We start from the raw sequence: 20459 nt of genomic DNA on the forward strand, positions 1-20459 counted from the left end.
GGCGTCTCTCTCGACTGAACTGCGTCTACGGCTCTGCTGCGGTGCGGTGTGAACAGCCGCTAGGTCATCGGGTCATCGGGTCACCGGTCAACGGAGGGAGGACAGTGGCCAGGATACATCGGTCGGACAGTGGGGGGGGGGGAGGAGAGGGATGGACAGGATTTTTTGGCGGTGTATCTGATGGGCAGAGCCCAATTCATATTTTTGAATGATATATTTTTGGAACTTGTGATGAAGTGTTGACGGATAAAATTATTGTAGATATGATTGTCAGGCTTCTATGAAAATTGCATCACTTACACATGACAATAACAAAAAATGTAATCCTCCTACACAAACGTGCTTACGCAGAATGTACATACAAAAAAGTACTTTAAAGTACTTACGAACAACTTACGGAAGCTGTAAAAAGAGCAGATAAGCCATCAGTTTGTGACCAGACAAGCAACGCCATTTATTCACGAATAACAACGGAGCAGCACCCCTCCAGTTATTGCTGCGCTTTCCGCTAACAAAGTTCCGTTAAAATCCATGAAACTGACGACTTCATGGGCCCATGTCACAGCTGCACTCGCCGCACTCACGACATACAAAAGCTGCACTTTACCAGAAACCTCACGGTCCGGTGCGCTTTGGTGTTCACGTTTCCCCGATGTGGCGAGCTTCTAACGCCTGGCGTACCCGAGCTAACCACCGTAAAGTGCTTAAAATGCACTTCACGTTCAGGGCCAAAAGCGTGCCCCAGGAGGGAGGGGTGCAGAGCGGGGTGCAGCTCCGATGACGTCATCATTTGTAGGTCACATTGACAGAAAAAGAGGCCGTGCATTTTAGCACGCGTGTTACGTTCGGAACGTAGAATTCCAATTTATAGTGGCGCATGTCCTGTGCGAAATAGTTCGGGTGTGTGCATTATGCAATATGCACTGAACTGTTTCAAGGAAATTTGAACATCGCATATAAACAAGTGTTAACGGGTGAGGTAAAAGGTGATATGAGTAGCATAGTTATACAGGTAAAATTAAGTTTTATCCTCTGCAGTAAAAGCAACGCAGTTAGCATGTTTGTCGCTCTCACGTGTGAATAGTTGCTCCCCTGACCAACATAATAACATGCTATCTAGTAAATCAATTATTTCATCTATCAACTCTAAAGTGATTAATGAAACTTCATAGAGTAAGCTTCTTGGGAACGATACAATAACGAAGTGGAATATCCATTAACCCTCTAGGCGGTGGGGGGGGCATTTTTTTGCCCCCCCTTTAGTTTTTTCGATATATCTCGAGAACCGCTGCGCCGATCGTCACCAAACTTTCAGTACCCTCCCGGGAGCAGCTAGCGCACATGGTGACCAAAAATTTTTCCAAAGGCTATGATAGGTTGGCCGCTAATGACGTCAGAGTGACGTCATTTTTGCCATTTTCGACCCAAAAAAAGGTTTCGCGGGAAGAGCTGTCAGGCCTACAGCTTTAGAGATACAGAAAAATGTGTCAAACATAAAAGGTGTGAAATTCAAAGGGCTACAAAACTGCTATTTCGGTTTTTCGAATTTTTTGGATTTTGACCCCCAAAAATCAAAAAATAGATTTTTTGAATATAATTGCCAAAAAATCCAAAATTTTTTTTGAATTTCGAAAAAAACCGGAATATATGTGAAAGCCCCTACCGCCTTCTATCTACATACCAAATTTGAGATCGATACCTCTTTTTTTGGCCAAGTTATAGCGAAAAAACTGTTCAAAATTGATGACGTCAAATTTTCAAACTCAATTTTTAGCAATTCTAGACCTCGTAGCGCAAAACAAAGACCACCATTAGACTCCCCGTGACGAGCTGCATCGAATCAATACCCATTTTATGCAAAAATATCAACTTTGAAATTTGACCTTTTTTGACCTGACCTTGACCTGACCTCCACCAGAAAGTGACCTAAACCGTACCTGATGGTCTTATAACCAACACCATTGAGTTGGAAATGAAAAACTGGCCATAAAACATGCATCGCATAACCTTAGTAAAGTTGGGCTCATGTGGTGACCCTTGGTGACCTTTGGTGACCTGACCTGTGACCTGACCTGGTATGACCAGTGACCTCTAATAGCAACATATGTACTAGACAACTGACGCCTTATCGCTGATTTTCGACAAAATGCGTTTTACTCGGTGTTATAGCGCTTTCCCTAGAAGCCCCGTGAACGGTGAAACATTTTATCTTTGACCTGACCTGTGACGTCATCGGTGACCCCGAGGTCAATGAAATTTGGTTTCCTTCGACAAATTTGACAGGGCTATCGAACGCCGTTTGAATTTTCCGGATCCGTCCAGTAGTTTCGGAGATACGGGGGGGGCAAAAAAGTGCCCCCCCCCCCACCGCGCGGAAGGTGGCTGGTAGGCCCACCGCCTGCCGGGTTAATCATGAATTACCTCCGTGGTCATTAGATTCATTTATCAATCCATAATGTGTTTTACTGATATCCAGCAGGCATCAACCACCATTCCAAAATCCCAAGCCCATAATCGAACTAGTCGATCCTCATCTGTTTAGTCAGAGACCAGCAATGATTATACATTATATGTAAACATACATCGGCACGCCAGGATACCCTATCCATGCGTATCCTGGGTATCCACACACAACTATCATCGCATTACCAGCTGCTGGCCTGGCTAACAAGCCATGCAGCTCACCATCCAGGCAATAAAGGTTCCAGCCGTAGCGGGCTGCGTCCAATACGACCAGTCATCGTCTCTCACTGTGCGGTCGTCACGGCCGGTCGACCCCGGACGGCCCTGTCCGGCTCGGGCCGTGAACCAGTGGCTGTCCGGGCCCGGACAGCCCCTGTCCGGCTCGGGCCGTGAAGCAGACAGTGGCCGGTCGACCCCGGACAGCCCTGTCCGGCTCGGGCCGTGAACCAGTGTCCGGCCGGGCCCGGACAGCCCTGTCCGGCTGGTCGCGCGCAGTGAACCAGACACTGGGTCATACGCGGCCCGGCCGGAGAGATGAGACCACGTCTGTCAGTCCCGGGGAGCACGAGGAGGGTAGCATGGACGTGGCGGTCATTGTGTTAGGTACGGTTCTCCAGTAAAAGTCTTGTTGGTTTTGCTTTTTCGGAAATATCTGGTCCTATATAATGTTCAAATGCATAAGCATCAACCCGAATTATGTGTATGCACATTTACCACGAGACTGTGAAATTGCATCGTTGTATGCCAAATACTTTCCGAGATATCCACCAAAAACCTCATTTTCTGCCGTTTGGGGTATTCTGGCCGCAATCTTCCTGGGATCGCCTATGACATCCATGGTGCCACCTAGCGAGAGGGACGCGGAAACACAGAATCATGAATGAATCGAGCGCGTAGTAAACGGTGTATGGAAGGGAGACTCGGCAGAGGCTATCCGGGTGGCCGGCGCGCGGCGCGCCCTTAGGCATCGGCCGACCCTTCGGACCGCGTGGGGTCAGAGGTCGCGCTCGGGAAGTCTCGGCTCTGGGTTTTAGCGCTGTGCAGTCAGGAAGGGAGGGGAGGATAGCGCTAGCCCGACTGACTAGTATCTCGGCTGATTCGTGTGGGGTGGAAGGGATCACAGAACAGGATGGTGGCTAGTGGTGGATGATGGGATGGTGGTTAGGTTAGTGCGTACTGCGAAAACGTAGCTGAACATGCTTTTTTCATGGCAAACAACATGCAGCATAATGTGCGGAATTATGCCAGAACTCATACGAAAAGGAGCTAATATTTCGGCCGAGGGAGTGGATGAGTGCCGTGACAAAGCATGACGATGCTGCCAAAATCGGAATGCTTTTTTGCCCCCATTTTTTTTTAAACCCTAACATGCAGCGCTTGATCCGAACTTAGAGGTCCCCGACTGACCTTAGACCTTAAAGGGACCCTCCCACCTTCAAAAAAGTTAATGAATTGGCACGAAAGTGATGTCGCTCGGTTCAGAAAGAGCGAAAACGAATACCTACCGAATTTCATCGAAAAATATTCACCGGTTTTCAAGATATTAGACTTTTACTTTTGTTTACTTTTTGGGATCTCCGCTGTTCCTAGCGACTTTATTTGAAAGTGCGGCATTTGTTGCGCGCAAAGCAGCATATACCACCGCGTGCTACCAAACGTTTTAGTAAAAGATTTAAAAATCGTTAGATCTCCGCTGACGTCACAAATTCTAAGGGGGCATACCAATGCACTAGCCCCTTAGAATCCGAAAACTGCAAGTTTGAAATTCCATATCTCCGAATTAAAGCATTTGTCGATGTTGTGAGTGCCCAAACCGGTATTTGCAGGCCATGGCCACCAATTTGGCTATCTCAACTCAAAACTAATGTTAAGGTGGGAGTGTCCCTTTAAAATCGCACCCGTCCGGTGCGCCACCTTTTCTTCAGGGGAGCTCTTCTTGGTTGTATCTGTTCTTACCAATAACTAAAGCAAATCGAGTGTATATAGGCATACCTCAAACACAGTTTTATTCACATCCGCTCGTGTGCATACTTGTTTTGACCTATACCTTCTCGCATTATAATATATCACTTCAGTGCTTAACCCTCAACGAAATTTTGGGTTTTCTGCATATACCCCGGCCGAGGGGGGGGGGCGATTACGACCCCTCTTCGTCTTTTTGCCCCTAATTGAGCTAGCGCCTTGCGGATAAACTTGAGCGCGTGCGTCGTATGAGATGCAGCAACTGGTACCCGAGTTGAATGTCTCAGAGTCAGGTCCACCGATAAACTCTGAGGTTAGTATAAGTGCTCCAAGTCGCGGGATCGGTTTTTGGTAAACAACTTCACCATAAGTGGTTACAGAGCCAAGATAATGGCACCATCGAGTTTTGCATGCTCAAGCGCGTCTATACGCTTTGTTTTTGTTGAGGTCAATTTAAGGTTTTTACCTCAGGTCATGTCAGGGCAGAGCCACTCAGGCCACGAGGCTGGCTCAAGGTCATATCGCTTCTTCGATTCGGTAGGTCCTTACAAGGCCACTGGTGGCTTCCCGACTCGCTAGCTCAATTTGATCGGGACTTTTTGGTGAAATCTCCTGTGACCTTAGTGACGTCATAAATGAAGTCGCCTAACTTCAAGAATGGAAAAGTGAATGCTGGGGCTTGCAAATATTGTATGAAATCGCGAATTCATGCGCTTGAGACAGCTTTAGATGGCTCCCGGCGCCAAAATAACAGTTTTCATATTTTGCGTTGCGTGACCGAGAGGTTGCGTGACCGACCTGACTTCAGGTGACTCTTAAGAAAATACGAGATAGCTACATACAAGTTGTGAGGCCTCTGGGAGATAGTACTAGATCATATAAGCTTCATTCCCCGTTGAAAAGTCCCCTGGCACGAAGGGTGCTGCGACGTCGCGACATTTTGGGACCTTACAGAGATTCACTTTTGACGTCATTGGTCAACGGCCTGACCTTAACCTTCGCACTTGTAGGAGGGTGTCGAACAGACCTCCTACTCTCAGTTTTTCGCAAATAACTCGCGCAAAAAGCGGCTGATTGCGACGAAACTTTCAGTACCTTCGAGTTAATCAATATTACGCCTACCCTTTAATTTGCATGACCCTGGCTCAAAAGACCTTTGACTTGTGACCTGTTTTCCGAGACCATGTTTGGCCGGAATCGCGTTTTGGCGTATTTCGAGTAGAGCGCGTTTTATTGTCTTTTTGTGGCTTTAAGCGATCAAACATGTGAAAGGTTGATCCCATGGATTCTAGTGGGTATCAAGGTCACGTGAAGGTCAGTCAGGTCACTGACCTTTGATGACCTTTGTTCACTCTTTCGAGTTCTACATGTTTTTAGGGTAGATTTTGGAGTTGATTTCGCATTTAGAAACCGTTTGAACATTTCAGAAGTAGTTTTGGTTCCCTCGTAACATGTGACCTGACCAGACCTGGTCCGACCTGGCCTAAATGCACAAAAACATCATCTGTGATCACTTGAATTTCGTGATCAGCACCCCGCAAAACCCTATAACAGCTTCACTTTACGAAGCTCTACAGGTCCCGATTCCCCGACTTTTGAGTTATATTGACCTGTCAACCAATGACCTAGGACCTTAAAATTGGGTATCATCGGCCTCCTCTCGTCACGGGCAACACGTTCTTATTCCGCGAAGCTCTAGCTCGATTAGGGGCTGAACGGCAAAGGGGTCCAACGGACCCTCCTACCTTCGAGTTAATCAATATTGACTTTATATAATATTGACTTATTACCCACGCTAGTCTATCGGCACCATAGCACATGGTCGAGACTGTCGTCAGCCACGGATGCGCTACGATAGACGCTGGCAAAACACCAATATGGGCGAGGGTGAAAATACAGCTGCTGTCATAAAAATTCAGCTTGAATCAAAGGTCAGGCTTGCCAAATTTCAGCTCTCGCAGCTATCAAAAAAAAAAAAAAAAACGTGGAGGCGGCACCCGCCTCCCTCCTCCCCCCTCTCCTCTCGGCCACTGCCAGCGAGGTTTTAAGCGTATCATACATGTTACAAAGCATCATATCAAGATGACACACCCCAGCAGCCATATGCACTGAACAAAAACTTATTACCCACGCTAGTCTATCGGCACCATAGCACATGGTCGAGACTGTCGTCAGCCACGGATGCGCACTCGACCAACCCTCTGAGCCCGTTGACTGCGGGTGACCTTGACATGTCAAGCCTGATCGGCGGCCGGCCGCTGTCGTGCGGTCGTTACACGCGGAGGGGAGGGAGACACAAAGTTCTACGTTATAGCTGACCTCTGACCTTTCCCTGCGCCCTGGTCACTGACCCCGCTCCATGTCGCTGGGCGGTCGCATGGCGGTGGAAACCGGTTCTAGCCTCTACACATGCCACCATTCTAACCCTCCCCTCCCCACGCTACTACGCGGCGTGGAGTACGCTCGTGCGTAACTGGGCGGAGCAAGGGGTCACGCGATACAGGGGCGGAACTGGTTGCCCTCCCGCTCGCCGAGCGACCAACGACTAATACCCTGGAGAACCGTACCTATATATGGACAGGTGGGATAGTCACTGGGGTGATATACAGTGGTCAGTAACGAGGTTTGAAAGGCTGAGAGGGACCTTTGGGGAGGGGGGTTCCAAATGGGCCAGATTTAAAGGTATGTGCTCAGAGGCTGAGGCTATATATCAACAAGTGTTCAGTGCAAGCGAGTGAATCTTACGACTTGCGAGCATGTAACGAAAAACGAGTACAATGCACCACATATTGCATTCTTCTTCGGCATTGCTGCACTACATTGAAGCCGATTGATAGAGGTCAAAACTGATATTTTATTTTAGCGCTAACATTGGATTCATGAGTTCTAAGTAAACACAACATTGCGCGTTTTTATTTATTGGACCGAACGCTGGAATGCATGTGACAGTGCAGAACATACGTTTCAGAACAGTTACCCCTCCTTGCATCAACCAAACATGCAACGCAATGACAGCAAGCGGATCAAATATAAATAGCTGATTTTTCAGCAAGTAAGGACGTCTCTTGTCTAACATTATACGACAAGGAAGCTTGAAGCTTGAATATATTTTTTATAGCTGATTACGAACCGAAATTGTTGGCTTCATGTCCTAGTCTATCTCTAAAATAAAGCTAAAAATACAGATTCAAATGGGTGATGCATTAAACGGCTATTCTAATCTGCCCCATACCTACTCGTACGTGAGCTCACAAATAAGCTACCATACCCCCTTTGGGGTTCCAACTAGTAAGGTGCCTAATTAGCGACCCACTTAATTTGAACCGTCATTGCTCACGCTCTGTGGGTGCCACTGTATTACTGGCTTGATTTTCGGAGAGACCGTTCATTTTTCTATTAAAATATAGTCATTTTCTGCCCCAATATTCACTAACTTATTTGTAGTGAGCATTTTGGCAAACCATTGCAAAAAACGCTAATAGGGAACTCTTCCCGATTAGCGACCGGGGAGGGTCGCTAATAAGTCTATGGGTTTCCCCATATTAAAAATGGCAAAATATGCGACGCCTGAAAAGATGAAATATGATCTCAAAAAGGTAACCTATACGCAAAGCACTCAATCACTCGAACAGGAACGTTTATCCAACACATTTACGGAAGTAAAAACTGATCACGTGATGCACCGAAAGGCGAAAAGAAGGCGGAAACCCAAATTTTGCGGGCTATCTCGTATGATATTCGAGGTCCGCGCTGAATTCGGCACCCCTGCAGTCGGTGACGACATTTGGCATCCCCTGCCACACATTGCAAGCTTCAGCAACACCTCATTTTCATTTCTCTCTTTTCCCCTTTCTTTCCCTTCTTGAGCTATTTGCGACCATGTCAGGCGCAAATAGAAAATATGAGTTGCGACACATTTTTAACCGCCATGCTGTGCACAGTTGAGCGATTCACTATGGGAAAACGGCAATCAATTGAAGAAGGAACGTCGATTCAGAATAAAAAAGGTGCATCATCCTAATGTGCATCGCTTTTCATCAGAGAGGGCCCAAACACACCCGTTTTGGATAAGAAACTCGTCATTTTTATTTAAACTCACCTGAAACGTCCCACCAGAAACATCGACGACCGGAAAATAATTTAATTTGATAACCAGAGTATGGCTGACCTTTTGACGATATTTTTACCCCGTTTTCTCCTGCCAGTTTTTCTGTAGGGAGGTAGGTCGCAAATCGGAAAGGGTCGCTAATTAGGCACCTTACCCCATAGGTACAACTTCAGTAAGTGTTGTAACTTCACACAATCTCAAAGCGGCTAAGTCTATTCTAAATCTAACAGCGTAAAATCTAAAGCTTATTCTAACACTACGACCCCATCAACACGACAGAAAAATTACATTCAAGTCACGAATCCAAAACCAGCCGGCTGCAGTGAATCCCGGTAGCGGGGCTCAGCCGCGCTCGGGTGCACTGAGGGCCGGCCGTCAGGCTTCCCCGGTTTCGGTCTGAGAGTTGAGACTGTATAGGCCGTCACAGTGTAGTCTGGGACGGGTGATGGGACGGCGAGTGCGAGAGATATACAGTGGACACCCGTGACGAGTAGTGATAGTGTGTGTTGACAAACACAACAGCTTCAAAGACACATTACGTGCTACAATCAACATCCAGCACCGACTTACGAAGAACGATAAAGCAAATCACTCGCCTAAGCGGTGTGTCGATGCCTTGACATAACTATCCTCTCAGAGTGAGTGAGCTAAACGCTCGTGCTGGGACTGGTGCCAACTGCTACTGCACAGTGCACGTGCCTCACGAGCCGCTCAGGCCTCAGCTCGTGGTGCCCCGCGGCCCGCCGGCGGCACGTGAGCCGGATATTCAGAGGACCGCGAGTCTACAGTGTCCGGGCACGACGATCCAACTCACCGCGCTCATGTGCGCTAATGCGCTAATGCGCCGCCGACAGGAGGCTTCTGTGTTCTGTGATGCTGGCACTGCTCCGGATATGCAGCTGGTGCAGGTGAGAAAGGGCCGAAAGCAGCCGAAAATTTGAAACAGTAAAAAAAAGACAAGTTTAAGCTACCATAGACGATTGGTGAAATATGTTGGTATGCATGAGTATGAAATAATTATTTTTGTCAGTCCAAAATCATATATAAGCATTCATGGAATGCCCCATTGCACAATGCACAAGCACCTAATGTTTAAATCGTTTAGATTGGTTGAAAGGGGTCGGCCATCAAAAAGGGCATTTAAATCCGTTATTGCGTCTCCTGCCAATTTCCAATTCAAGGCATGTTGTCCACGATCTTGATTTCTGAAACACTCATCTGGCTTCTCCCAGCTTTCGATCTTTTCGTTTTTTCCTCAAGCATGTTCAGAATCCCGCTCAGCATTTCAACTAGGGTAAAGAAGGAAAACCCAGTGAAAAGCCCAATGAAACCTCCGATGTTGGCGAAGAGATCAGGAACACTGACCGCTAGTGATTCGGCGAAAACATCTTCGGTGAAGTCAAAAGTCAGAGTGATGAAGGAGATACACTGGTTCAAAGACTCCCCGGAGAAGGTCTTCTTCTCTGTGAGGGTGTACGCTGTGTGCTGACAAGAGTCCGGGCATGAACAGTCTGTTTCGTTGATCTCAAAGGTCGTTGCCGGTAAAAATGAGAAGGCCTCAGGAGGAAGAGCAGACGTCCGTGAAGGAGGAGGTGGAGGAATATATCCGGATGAAGTTATTTGTGACGATGATACGGCTAATGTCGTCAAGGTAGCCGGCTGCGATGTTTCCAAGGCTGACGAAGTTGTTCTGTCTGGAGGCGAGGAAACTCCTTCCGTTCTTGCCGACGAGACCTTTCCTCGCGATGTATAGAGAACATAGTCTTCGACCAATCCCGTTAGATGCATTTGACTGCCCTGGGAAATGCACGCTTCACTCAGACTAATGGAACCATCGTGCAGCAGAGAGGTGTTTTCCCGAACAGCCACTGTCGAGCAGAGTGGCACATGCTCCATGAAACCACCTACGTCGGGCAGGAACGTCCCGGGCCCGACCATGTGCGGCATCCTGCAGCCTGCACGTGCCACCAGCCGCCTCCACTGGCACTCCTTCAGACACTGGGTCCGCGAGTAGCCGGGACGGGACGAGCACGGCCTCCGACGCACGCTGACTCGCTCGGTGCGGCGAGCGGAGATCGAAAAGTGGACGTACTTTCCGGGAAACACATTCTCGTTGGTCGTGTAGGGAGCCCAATCTGGAAGGTCATCGACGTTGAGTACTTCACCGTCGTGAACGAAAAGACGGTACGAGGACTCAAGCATTCCGCCGGACAGGTATGATGCAAAAAGTGGAGAACTCACCACTTCAATAGTCAAAGAATTTCGTCGGCATGCTTCAATATTTATAACTTCATTTGCTTCAAAAGTGACGCAGCGAATGAATGCTACACTTTGTAACCTTGGATCCGTGAGCAGAACCTGCCAGTAAAATCTTTCTCTCCATGTTCCAGGAATCTCCAGGCCAACCTTGGCTACATTTTCGTTCCGGTATACCGTGACAAGAGAGTCGTTATACTTGAGGTTAAGAGTAACTTTGTCGTACAGCTCTTGGATGCCGATGGACCCGTTTGCCAGCCGATGAAACGCGGGAGCCATAAGAAAAGGCGGGGCTGGACTTTGTGGACAGAGAGTGATGCGCGGATACCGACTTGGACCTCGCGACACCGATGTGAGAACGACCTGCGAGCTGTACAGCAGACATTGCTGGATGACGAGAACAGTTAGGACGCTGACCAGTCCCAGCTTCAGGATCCGCTGAAGAGTAGGAAAACACATGGTGAGGTGCTTCTCCGCCACCGACGGAACGAACTCGCGCTCTGACTTTCCAAGCCAGGGTATTTCCAATTTCTAGCACAGCGGTCCAATGTTCTTAAATGAACTGTGAATCGACCAGCTACTGTCTGATGGTCCTGCTAACGTCAACAACCGCCGCCGTCATTCAGCAAGAGTTGCCGCAAACAAATGCACTTTTGCCTGGCAGTTCATAGTGTCAATTTTGCATGCAAATGACAGCGTCTCTATTTAGCTTATGCCGCGCTCATGGAAAGCAAATATTGAGAGGCACGATGTTCTCGTTGACTCGTTATCAAGTCATTTCATTCCCTCTGCCCCAGATCGATACAAGTGATGTGTGAGCTAAATGGTAAGTGGTGCTTTGATGCTGTAGACTGTGCACCAGCATGGGATTTTCATGGGCTAAGCTGCGGTTTAACAGATGCCCTACCTAGCCAACCCCTTTTCTGGCTAATATTTATGATGAGAGGTTAGGGTTTAAGACATTTTTTTATTTCAGAGATTTTAAGTCTGGATGCTGCATTCCGTATCAAATGTAAGACAGCTCGAAATAAGAAAATTTGAACTTTGTTGTGCCATTTAACACAAATATTCGAAAGCAATTTTTTTTTTCAATTGAAAGCAACCGAAACATTGGATTTAATTTTCCGACGCATAGAGCTCAAACTGTTTTTCACCAGAGACACAGCCTCATCCAACATTCCCACCAAAGTAAACAAAGAAAATCCAGTGAAAAGTCCGATAAAACCTCCTATTCCCGCAAGCAGTTCAGAAAAACTCATAGCCAGAGATTCTGCAAAAACCTCCTCTCTGAAATCGAATGAAAAAGTGATATAAACATAGCACTTGTTCCATCCGCTGGATGTGGATTTCTTTGTTACGGTATATTCTGTCTGATGACATTGATAAGGACACGCACAGTCTGTGTCGTTGATTTCAAAGATCGCTGCCGGGAAAAATGAGAAAGATTTTGGAGGAAAAACGAACAGAGGAGGTGGCGGTGGCGGCGGTGACGGCGGTGGCGGCGGCAGTGATGGCGGTGGCGGCGGTGGCGGCGGTGGCGGCGGTGGCGGCGGTGACGGCGGTGACGGCGGTGGCGGCGGTGGCGGCGGTGGCGGTGGCGTTTGCAGCGGTGGCGATGGCGGTGGCGGCGGTGAAGAGTACATCGAGTGACCTGGCGAAAGAGTTGCCGTCACTAGTGAGGTCTTGTTGCTCAAAGATAAAGACGTCATTGCGAAGTTCTTGGCTTGTCTTCGTAGTTCAGAAGATAAAGAACCCTGTTCTCTCGATTCAAATAGAAGATAGTCTTTGATTAGGCCCGTTAGAAGCATCTCATCGTTGAAATTCAAACATGGTGTTTTCTGATTGACGGAGCCCCCTTCTTTCAAGGGCGTGTTTTCCGAAAGAGGAACTGTCGAGCAGAGAGGCACGTGCTCCATGAAACCACCTACGTCGGGCAGGAACGTCTCGCGCCCGACCATGTGCGGCATCCTGCAGCCTGCACGTGCCACCAGCCGCCTCCACTGGCACTCCTTCAGACACTGGGTCCGCGAGTAGCCGGGACGGGACGAGCACGGCCTCCGACGCACGCTGACTCGCTCGGTGCGGCGAGCAGAGATCGAAAAGTGGACGTACTTTCCGGGAAACACATTCTCGTTGGTCGTGTAGGGAGCCCACTCTGGAAGGTCATCAACGTTTGGTACTTGATCGCCGTGAATGAAAAGACGATACGACGACTTTTTAAATGTGTCCGACAGAACTCCTTCGAACAGAGGCGACGACACAGCAGCGATGTATAAGGCATATCGTCGACTCGAAGCCGTATTCCAAGCGTCACCCGCTTCAAAAGTGACGCAGCGAGTGAAGGCGAAACTCTGTCTTGTATCACCCATGGCGAAGAACTGCAGGTAATATTTTTCTCGCCATCGCCCCGTACGATTTCTTTCAAATCGAAGCCCTTTTTGATCCATGTACCAGGTATCAAGCGCGCCATTATTGTTCATGAGATAAAGGGTGACTTTGTCGTACAGCTCTTGGATGCCGATGGACCCGTTTGCCAGCCGGTGAAACGCGGGAGCCATAAGAAAAGGCGGGGCTGGACTTTGTGGACAGAGAGTGATGCGCGGATACCGACTCGGGCCTCGCGACACAGATGTGAGAACGACCTGCGAGCTGTACAGCAGACATTGCTGGATGACGAGAACAGTTAGGACGCTGACCAGTCCCAGCTTCAGGATCCGCTGTAGAGTAGGAGAGCACATGGTGAGGTGCTTCTCCGCCACCGACGGAACGAACTCGCGCTCTGACTTTCCAAGCCAGGGTATTTCCAATTTCTAGCGCAGCGGTCCAATGTTCTTCAATGAACTGTGAATCGACCAGCTACTGTCTGATGGTCCTGCTAACGTCAACAACCGCCGCCGTCATTCAGCAAGAGTTGCCGCAAACAAATGCACTTTTGCCTGGCAGTTCATAGTGTCAATTTTGCCTGCAAATGACAGCGTCTCTATTTAGCTTATGCCGCACTCATGGAAAGCAAATATTGAGAGGCACGATGTTCTCGTTGACTTGCTATTAAGTCATTTCATTCCCTCTGCCCCAGATCGATACAAGTGATGTGTGAGCCAAATGGTAAGTGGTGCTTTGATGCTGTAGACTGTGCACCAGCATGGGATTTTCATGGGCTAAGCTGCGGTTTAACAGATGCCCTACCTAACCAACCCCTTTTCTGGCTAATATTTATGATGAGAGGTTATGGTTTAAGACATTTTTTTTATTTCAGAGATTTTATGTCTGGATGCTGCATTCCGTATCAAATGTAAGACAGCTCGAAATAAGAAAATTTGAACTTTGTTTTGCCATTTAACACAAATATTCGAAAGCAATTTTTTTTTCAATTGAAAGCAACCGAAACATTGAGTTTAAGTTTCCGACGCATAGAGTTCAAACTGTTTTTCACCAGAGACACAGCCTCATCCATCATTCCCACCAAAGTAAACAAAGAAAATCCAGTGAAAAGTCCGATAAAACCTCCTATTCCCGCAAGCAGTTCAGAAAAACTCATAGCCAGAGATTCTGCAAAAACCTCCTCTCTGAAATCGAATGAAAAAGTGATATAAACATAGCACTTGTTCCATCCTACGCTGGATATGGATTTCTTTGTTACGGTATATTCTGTCTGATGACATTGATAAGGAAACGCACAGTCTGTGTCGTTGATTTCAAAGATCGCTGCCGGGGAAAAATGAGAAAGATTTTGGAGGAAAAACGAACAGAGGAGGTGGCGGTGGCGGTGGTGGCGGCGGTGGCGGCGGCGGTGATGGCGGTGGCGGCGGTGGCGGCGGTGACGGCGGTGACGGCGGTGGCGGCGGTGGCGGCGGTGGCGGTGGCGTTTGCAGTGGCGGCGGTGGCGGCGGTGGCGGTGAAGAGTACATCGAGTGACCTGGCGAAAGAGTTGCCGTCACTAGTGAGGTCTTGTTGCTCAGAGATAAAGACGTCATTGCGAAGTTCTTGGCTTGTCTTCGTAGTTCAGAAGATAAAGAACCCTGTTCTCTCGATTCAAATAGAAGATAGTATTTGATTAGGCCCGTTAGAAGCATCTCATCGTTGAAATTCAAACATGGTGTTTTCTGATTGACGGAGCCCCCTTCTTTCAAGGGCGTGTTTTCCGGAAGAGGAACTGTCGAGCAGAGAGGCACGTGCTCCATGAACCCACCTACGTCGGGCAGGAACGTCTCGCGCCCGACCATGTGCGGTATCCTGCAGCCTGCACGTGCCACCAGCCGCCTCCACTGGCACTCCTTCAGACACTGGGTCCGCGAGTAGCCGGGACGGGACGAGCACGGCATCCGACGCACGCTGACTCGCTCGGTGCGGCGAGCAGAGATCGAAAAGTGGACGTACTTTCCGGGAAACACATTCTCGTTGGTCGTGTAGGGAGCCCACTCTGGAAGGTCATCAACGTTTGGTATTTGATCGCCGTGAATGAAAAGACGATACGACGACTTTTTAAATGTGTCCGACAGAACTCCTTCGAACAGAGGCGACGACACAGCAGCGATGTATAAAGCATATCGTCGACTCGAAGCCGTATTCAAAGCGTCACCCGCTTCAAAAGTGACGCAGCGAGTGAAGGCGAAACTCTGTCTTGTATCTCCCATGGCGAAGAACTGCAGGTAATATTTTTCTCGCCATCGCCCCGTACGATTTCTTTCAAATCGAAGCCCTTTTTGATCCATGTACCAGGTATCAAGCGCGCCATTATTGTTCATGAGATAAAGGGTGACTTTGTCGTACAGCTCTTGGATGCCGATGGACCCGTTTGCCAGCCGGTGAAACGCGGCAGCCATTAGGAAAGGCGGGGCTGGACTTTGTGGACAGAGAGTGATACGAGGATACCGACTCGGACCTCGCGTCACAGATGTGAGAACGACCTGCGAGCTGTACAGCAGACATTGCTGGATGACGAGAACAGTTAGGACGCTGACCAGTCCCAGCTTCAGGATCCGTTGAAGAGTAGGAGAACACATTGTGAGGTGCTAACGGAGTTCTATAGCCTTGGTGCTAACGCGCCTCCGACTGCAGACGCGCGGGCCGCGCTTTATGTCTGAGTGACTGAGTCTCCCTCCACTCGAAATCTGAGTCTTTGTCACTGCCGTACTTTTATATAGGTACACTGGAGACTCACTGTTGATTGCTGTTGCGGCATATTGACCTTCAAGTGTGCGGCCATGTATTCAAGGGTTGCAGCAATAGTTTTGACAAATTAGTGCACATCCGAACTTCTTGTATGGAATGAAAAATGACTTAACTAACTAAAGGTTTGGTAGCGTGTTTTAGTGAGTGTAAATGCATGCATCATGTGTAAGGCTGAACACGAAACGGTTGTGCTGTCGCCTCTACTGTTTCATTCTAAAATAACTTCTGAAAGACATCGATGCATCAAAGAAGTACACGATACCAAGTGGAGAGGCTTAACCCTCGCCCGTTTTAGGGGGGGGGGGAGGGTCGATCGGACCCCCTCGGTTTTCCGCGAATCTCGCGTAAAAAGCGGCCGATCGCGATGAAACTTTTAAACTTTTAGTACTTTTAGTTAATCAATTTTACACCAACCCAGAAAATTTCACGACCCTGACCCAAGTGACCTATGACCTGTGACCTACTTCTCGAGACCATGTTTGGCCGGAATCGCGATTCGGCGTATGTTGGCTCGCATTAGCCGCACGTTTGCAGTCTTCTTGTGGTTTCAGCGCTCAAACATGTGATATGATGCTGGTCCCGTGCCCTAGGGTGGGTGTCAAGGTCAGCTGAAAGTCAGGTCAGGTCACTGACCTTTGATGACCTCGGTTCACTTTTCCGAGTTTTACATGTTTCTTTGCTTGTTTTTTAGCTGAATTAGAATTTAGCAGCCATTTGAACATTTATGAAGTAGGTTGGGTGCATTCTTAACATGTTACGAAGCTGTCAGAGGCGGTTAAAGGGACCCTCCCACCTTCAAAAAAGTTAATGAATTGGCATAAAAGTGATGTCCCCTGGTTCGGAAAGATCAAAAATGAATATCTACCAAATTTCACTGAAAAATATTCACTGGTTTTCAAGATATTAGGCTTTACTTTTGTTTGATTTTTTTGGGATCTCCGCTGTTCCTAGCGACTTTATTTGAAAGTGCGGCACTTGTTGCGCGCAAAACAGCATTTACTGTATGCCTGGCCTATTCAAATACATTAGCCGGAGGGGTGTGGTAATAACTGGTGTAAGCAAATTGACCATGGTCAAAAATGCATTACCAGTTTGCACTTAAGCCAACATTTTGGGATGGTCTCGTTCCTAAGTCGGCTAAGAGCTTCGGTCCAGAACATAAATTTATCGTTGGCATACAGTAAAATACATACCAAACTCGGCCGGTGATAAATTTTCAAGACCTCAGTCCTTACTGATTTTTGAACTCGGCCTTCGGCCTCGTTCAAAAATCCAGTAAGGACCTCGGTCTTGAAAATTTATTTACACCGGCCTCGTTCAGTATTATATAATACCTACCGCCGCGTGCTACCAAACGTTTTAGTAAAACATTTAAAATCGTTAGATCTCCGCTGACGTCACAAATTCTAAGGGGGCATTCCAATGCATTAGCCCCTTAGAATCCGAAAACTGCAAGTTTGAAATTCCATATATCAGAACTAAAGCATTTTTCGATGTTGTGAGTGCCCATTGCCCAAACCGGTATTTGCAGACCATAGCCACCAATTTGGCTATCTCAACTCAAAACTAATGTTAAGGTGGGATGGTCACTTTAACACGTACTACGAATACCCGGCAGGATCCTTATTGGTTGACCTGACCTAACCCGACCTGACCGAAATGCATGAAGACATCATCTGTGATCAAAACTAACATGATATTCGTGTGTAACCCCCCCCCCCTGAAAATCACCATAGCACCAAAACTTAACGACGTTCTAACAGGTTCCGATTTACCCGACTTTTAGGTCATTGACCTGACCTGGAAGGTCAACCAATGACCTAGAACCTTAAAATTGGGTATCATCGGCTTCCTCTCGTCACGGTCAGTACGCTCGTTTTTTCCGCGAAGCTCTAGCTTGATCAGGACAGGACAGGAGCTAAACGGCAAGGGGGATGGGTCCAACGGACCCCCCTCCTATACGTTCGCGGCTGGCAAAACACCAACACGGCCACGGGCGAAGGGTTAACCCGAGCCCCGCTGGGGGGGGGGCAGAATCTGCCCCCCTCCCGTTCTTCGCCAATAACTTCTAAACGCGTTACGCCAGCGACGTCAAACTTTCAGTACCTTATCATACATCAATTTGACACGTTCCCTGAAAATTTGAGCGAAATCCGTCGGAAATTTTTGAGAAATTGACGTTTTAGTGACGTCATGTTCGCCATTTTCGCCTAAAAAATGGCAAAATTTCAAACGCCGCTAACATCTTTATTTTTAAAGGAATCAAGACGTAACAAAAAAGGTTATACGTGATTCTACTTTGTCTATCAAATGGCTATCTCGGTTTTTTGAAAATATTGGATTTTGGCCCTTTTTTTTTTAAACTGAACTTTTTTGGGAAAATATTTATAAAATCCAAAATTTTGAGTGTATAAAAAAAACGGAATATATGTCAAAGCAGTGGTCTATGTGCACCTACATACCAATTTTTAAAAGAATCGGTTCAAAAATGTGGAAGTTATTCAAAATTTCATGACGTCACGACACACAAAAATTTTGAAAAATGATTTTGTTGGAAGTTCTAGACCTTGTACGGAAACAAAAATAGCACCATTCGATTTGCCGTGAAAAACTGCATCAGATAGACACCTTTTTAGGCCTTAACAACCAACTTCAAAATTTGACCTCACTTGACCTGACCTTGACCTGACCTCGACCTGAAATTCATCCAGAGGTGGTCCATATCACTTATTGAGTGTGCCTATTGAATTCTATGAGTAAAATGACCCATAAAACATATGTGTCGCACATGCCCTTTTCTATATTTTGTTTTTGGTGACCTGACATGACCTGACCTGACCTTGACCTTGACCTTTGAATGACATTGTATGCAACGAATATTGTCTTGGTAGTCTAAGAACACGTTTTGGGCAATCAGTCTCAGTCCATTCTTCGGCAACTACGGTGCAAGGCCGATACTGTAGAAACTTGCATGTTGTACCCTTGACCTGACCTTGACCTGACCTCTGACCTACTTAAGCAAAAAAATTTGGGCTCTTAAGATCCGCCTTGTTGAGAGCTTTCGATTGCCGTTTTCCCCGTCTTTCTACGACCATCGGTTCGGAAGTTAGACAGGGGGGCAGAATCTGCCCCCCCCCCACATTGCCCCAAAAGACGGTAAATAACTTTTGAAAATACCTATCTCCAATTTTAGTGTTTTCTGGACCAAAATTTTGCAAGGAATCCGATGGTGTGGTCCCCGAGATCCGAAAAATTTCCATTTTGGAGATAGCACCTATTTTTTGAAAAATAAATATTCGTCAGGCATAATAGTCAAATAAATTGAAAATATATTGAGTTAATTTTTGTAACAACACTAGAATGTGTCGAACAGGAATTAGAGATATACTTTAGCTGAGATGATACTATATCTGCGCATACATGTACATGAACTAGTACATTAACCCTCGTCGGCCGAGAAGGGGTGGGGCGGGTGCCGCCTCATAGGGCTTTTTGCGATAGCTTAAAACTCGCTTAGGGTAGACAGCTGAAACTTGGTATACCTAATCTTTTATTCAAACTGGATCTTTTGACCTCAACTGCGTTTTCAGGTCAGGTCAGGTCACTGACCTATGACGTCATAAATAAACCTCTGCGAAGTCCTCAGATGTTGCAACTTTGCAACGCCCTCAGTGCCAGAGGAACTTTCACAGGAAGATGAAAGTTACAGGACGTAGTATCCTTCTGAGGTCTCACAACTTGTTTACATCGGATTTAACCTAAATGTCACATGAGGTCAGGTCGGTCACGTGACCTCACCATTATAAGTCAATGGGGGAAATATTGAAACTGTTATTTTGGCGCCGGAAATGATCTAAAGCTATCCCAAGCACATGAAATCGTGGTTTCATGATCGGACCTTACAAAGAGTGCATGAAACCACGATTTCATGTGCTTGGGACAGTTTTTAGACAATTTCCGGCGTCAAAATAACAGTTTTCATATTTCCCTCCATTGACTTATTATGGTGAGGTCACGTGACCGAACTGACCTCATGTGACATTTGGGAAAAATCTGAGATATACAATTTGTGAGACCTCTAAAGGATACTACGTCCTGTAAGTTTCATCTTCCTGTGAAAGTTCCTCTGGCACTGAGGGCGTTGCAAAGTTGCAACTTCTGAGGACCGTGCAGAGGTTCATTTATGACGTCATAGGTCAGTGACCTGACCTGACCTGAAAACGCAGTTGGTGTCAAAAGATCCAGCTTGAATAAAATATTAGGTATGCCAAGTTTCAGCTGTTTTCCCTCAGCGTGTTTTGAGCTATCGCGAAAAACCCCTATGAGGCGGCATCCGCCCCACCCCTTCTCGGCCGACGAGGGTTAATGTACTAATTCATGTACATGTATGAGCAGATATAGTATCATCTCAGCTAAAATATATCACTAATTCATGTTCGATACATTCTAGTGTTAGTATAAATATTCACTCATAATATTTTCAATTTATTTGACTTTT

General features: G+C 47.1%; 1 protein-coding gene across 1 annotated transcript in view; it reads left to right on the top strand.

Annotated features, from left to right (window-relative positions):
- The first annotated feature begins 8956 nt into the window (after positions 1–8956).
- Positions 8957–20459, top strand: part of LOC122373995 — a 35074-nt gene continuing 23571 nt past the window's right edge. Inside the window, exon 1 of the mRNA XM_043352491.1 lies at positions 8957–9441. Coding sequence (XP_043208426.1) covers positions 9407–9441 — 35 coding nt within the window. The 5' untranslated portion in view covers positions 8957–9406. The remainder of the gene's footprint in view (positions 9442–20459) is intronic.

This window comes from Amphibalanus amphitrite, unplaced genomic scaffold (assembly GCF_019059575.1).
Source record: "Amphibalanus amphitrite isolate SeventyFive unplaced genomic scaffold, NRLGWU_Aamphi_draft 000039F_arrow, whole genome shotgun sequence".
Taxonomy (NCBI): Eukaryota; Metazoa; Arthropoda; class Thecostraca; order Balanomorpha; family Balanidae; genus Amphibalanus; species Amphibalanus amphitrite.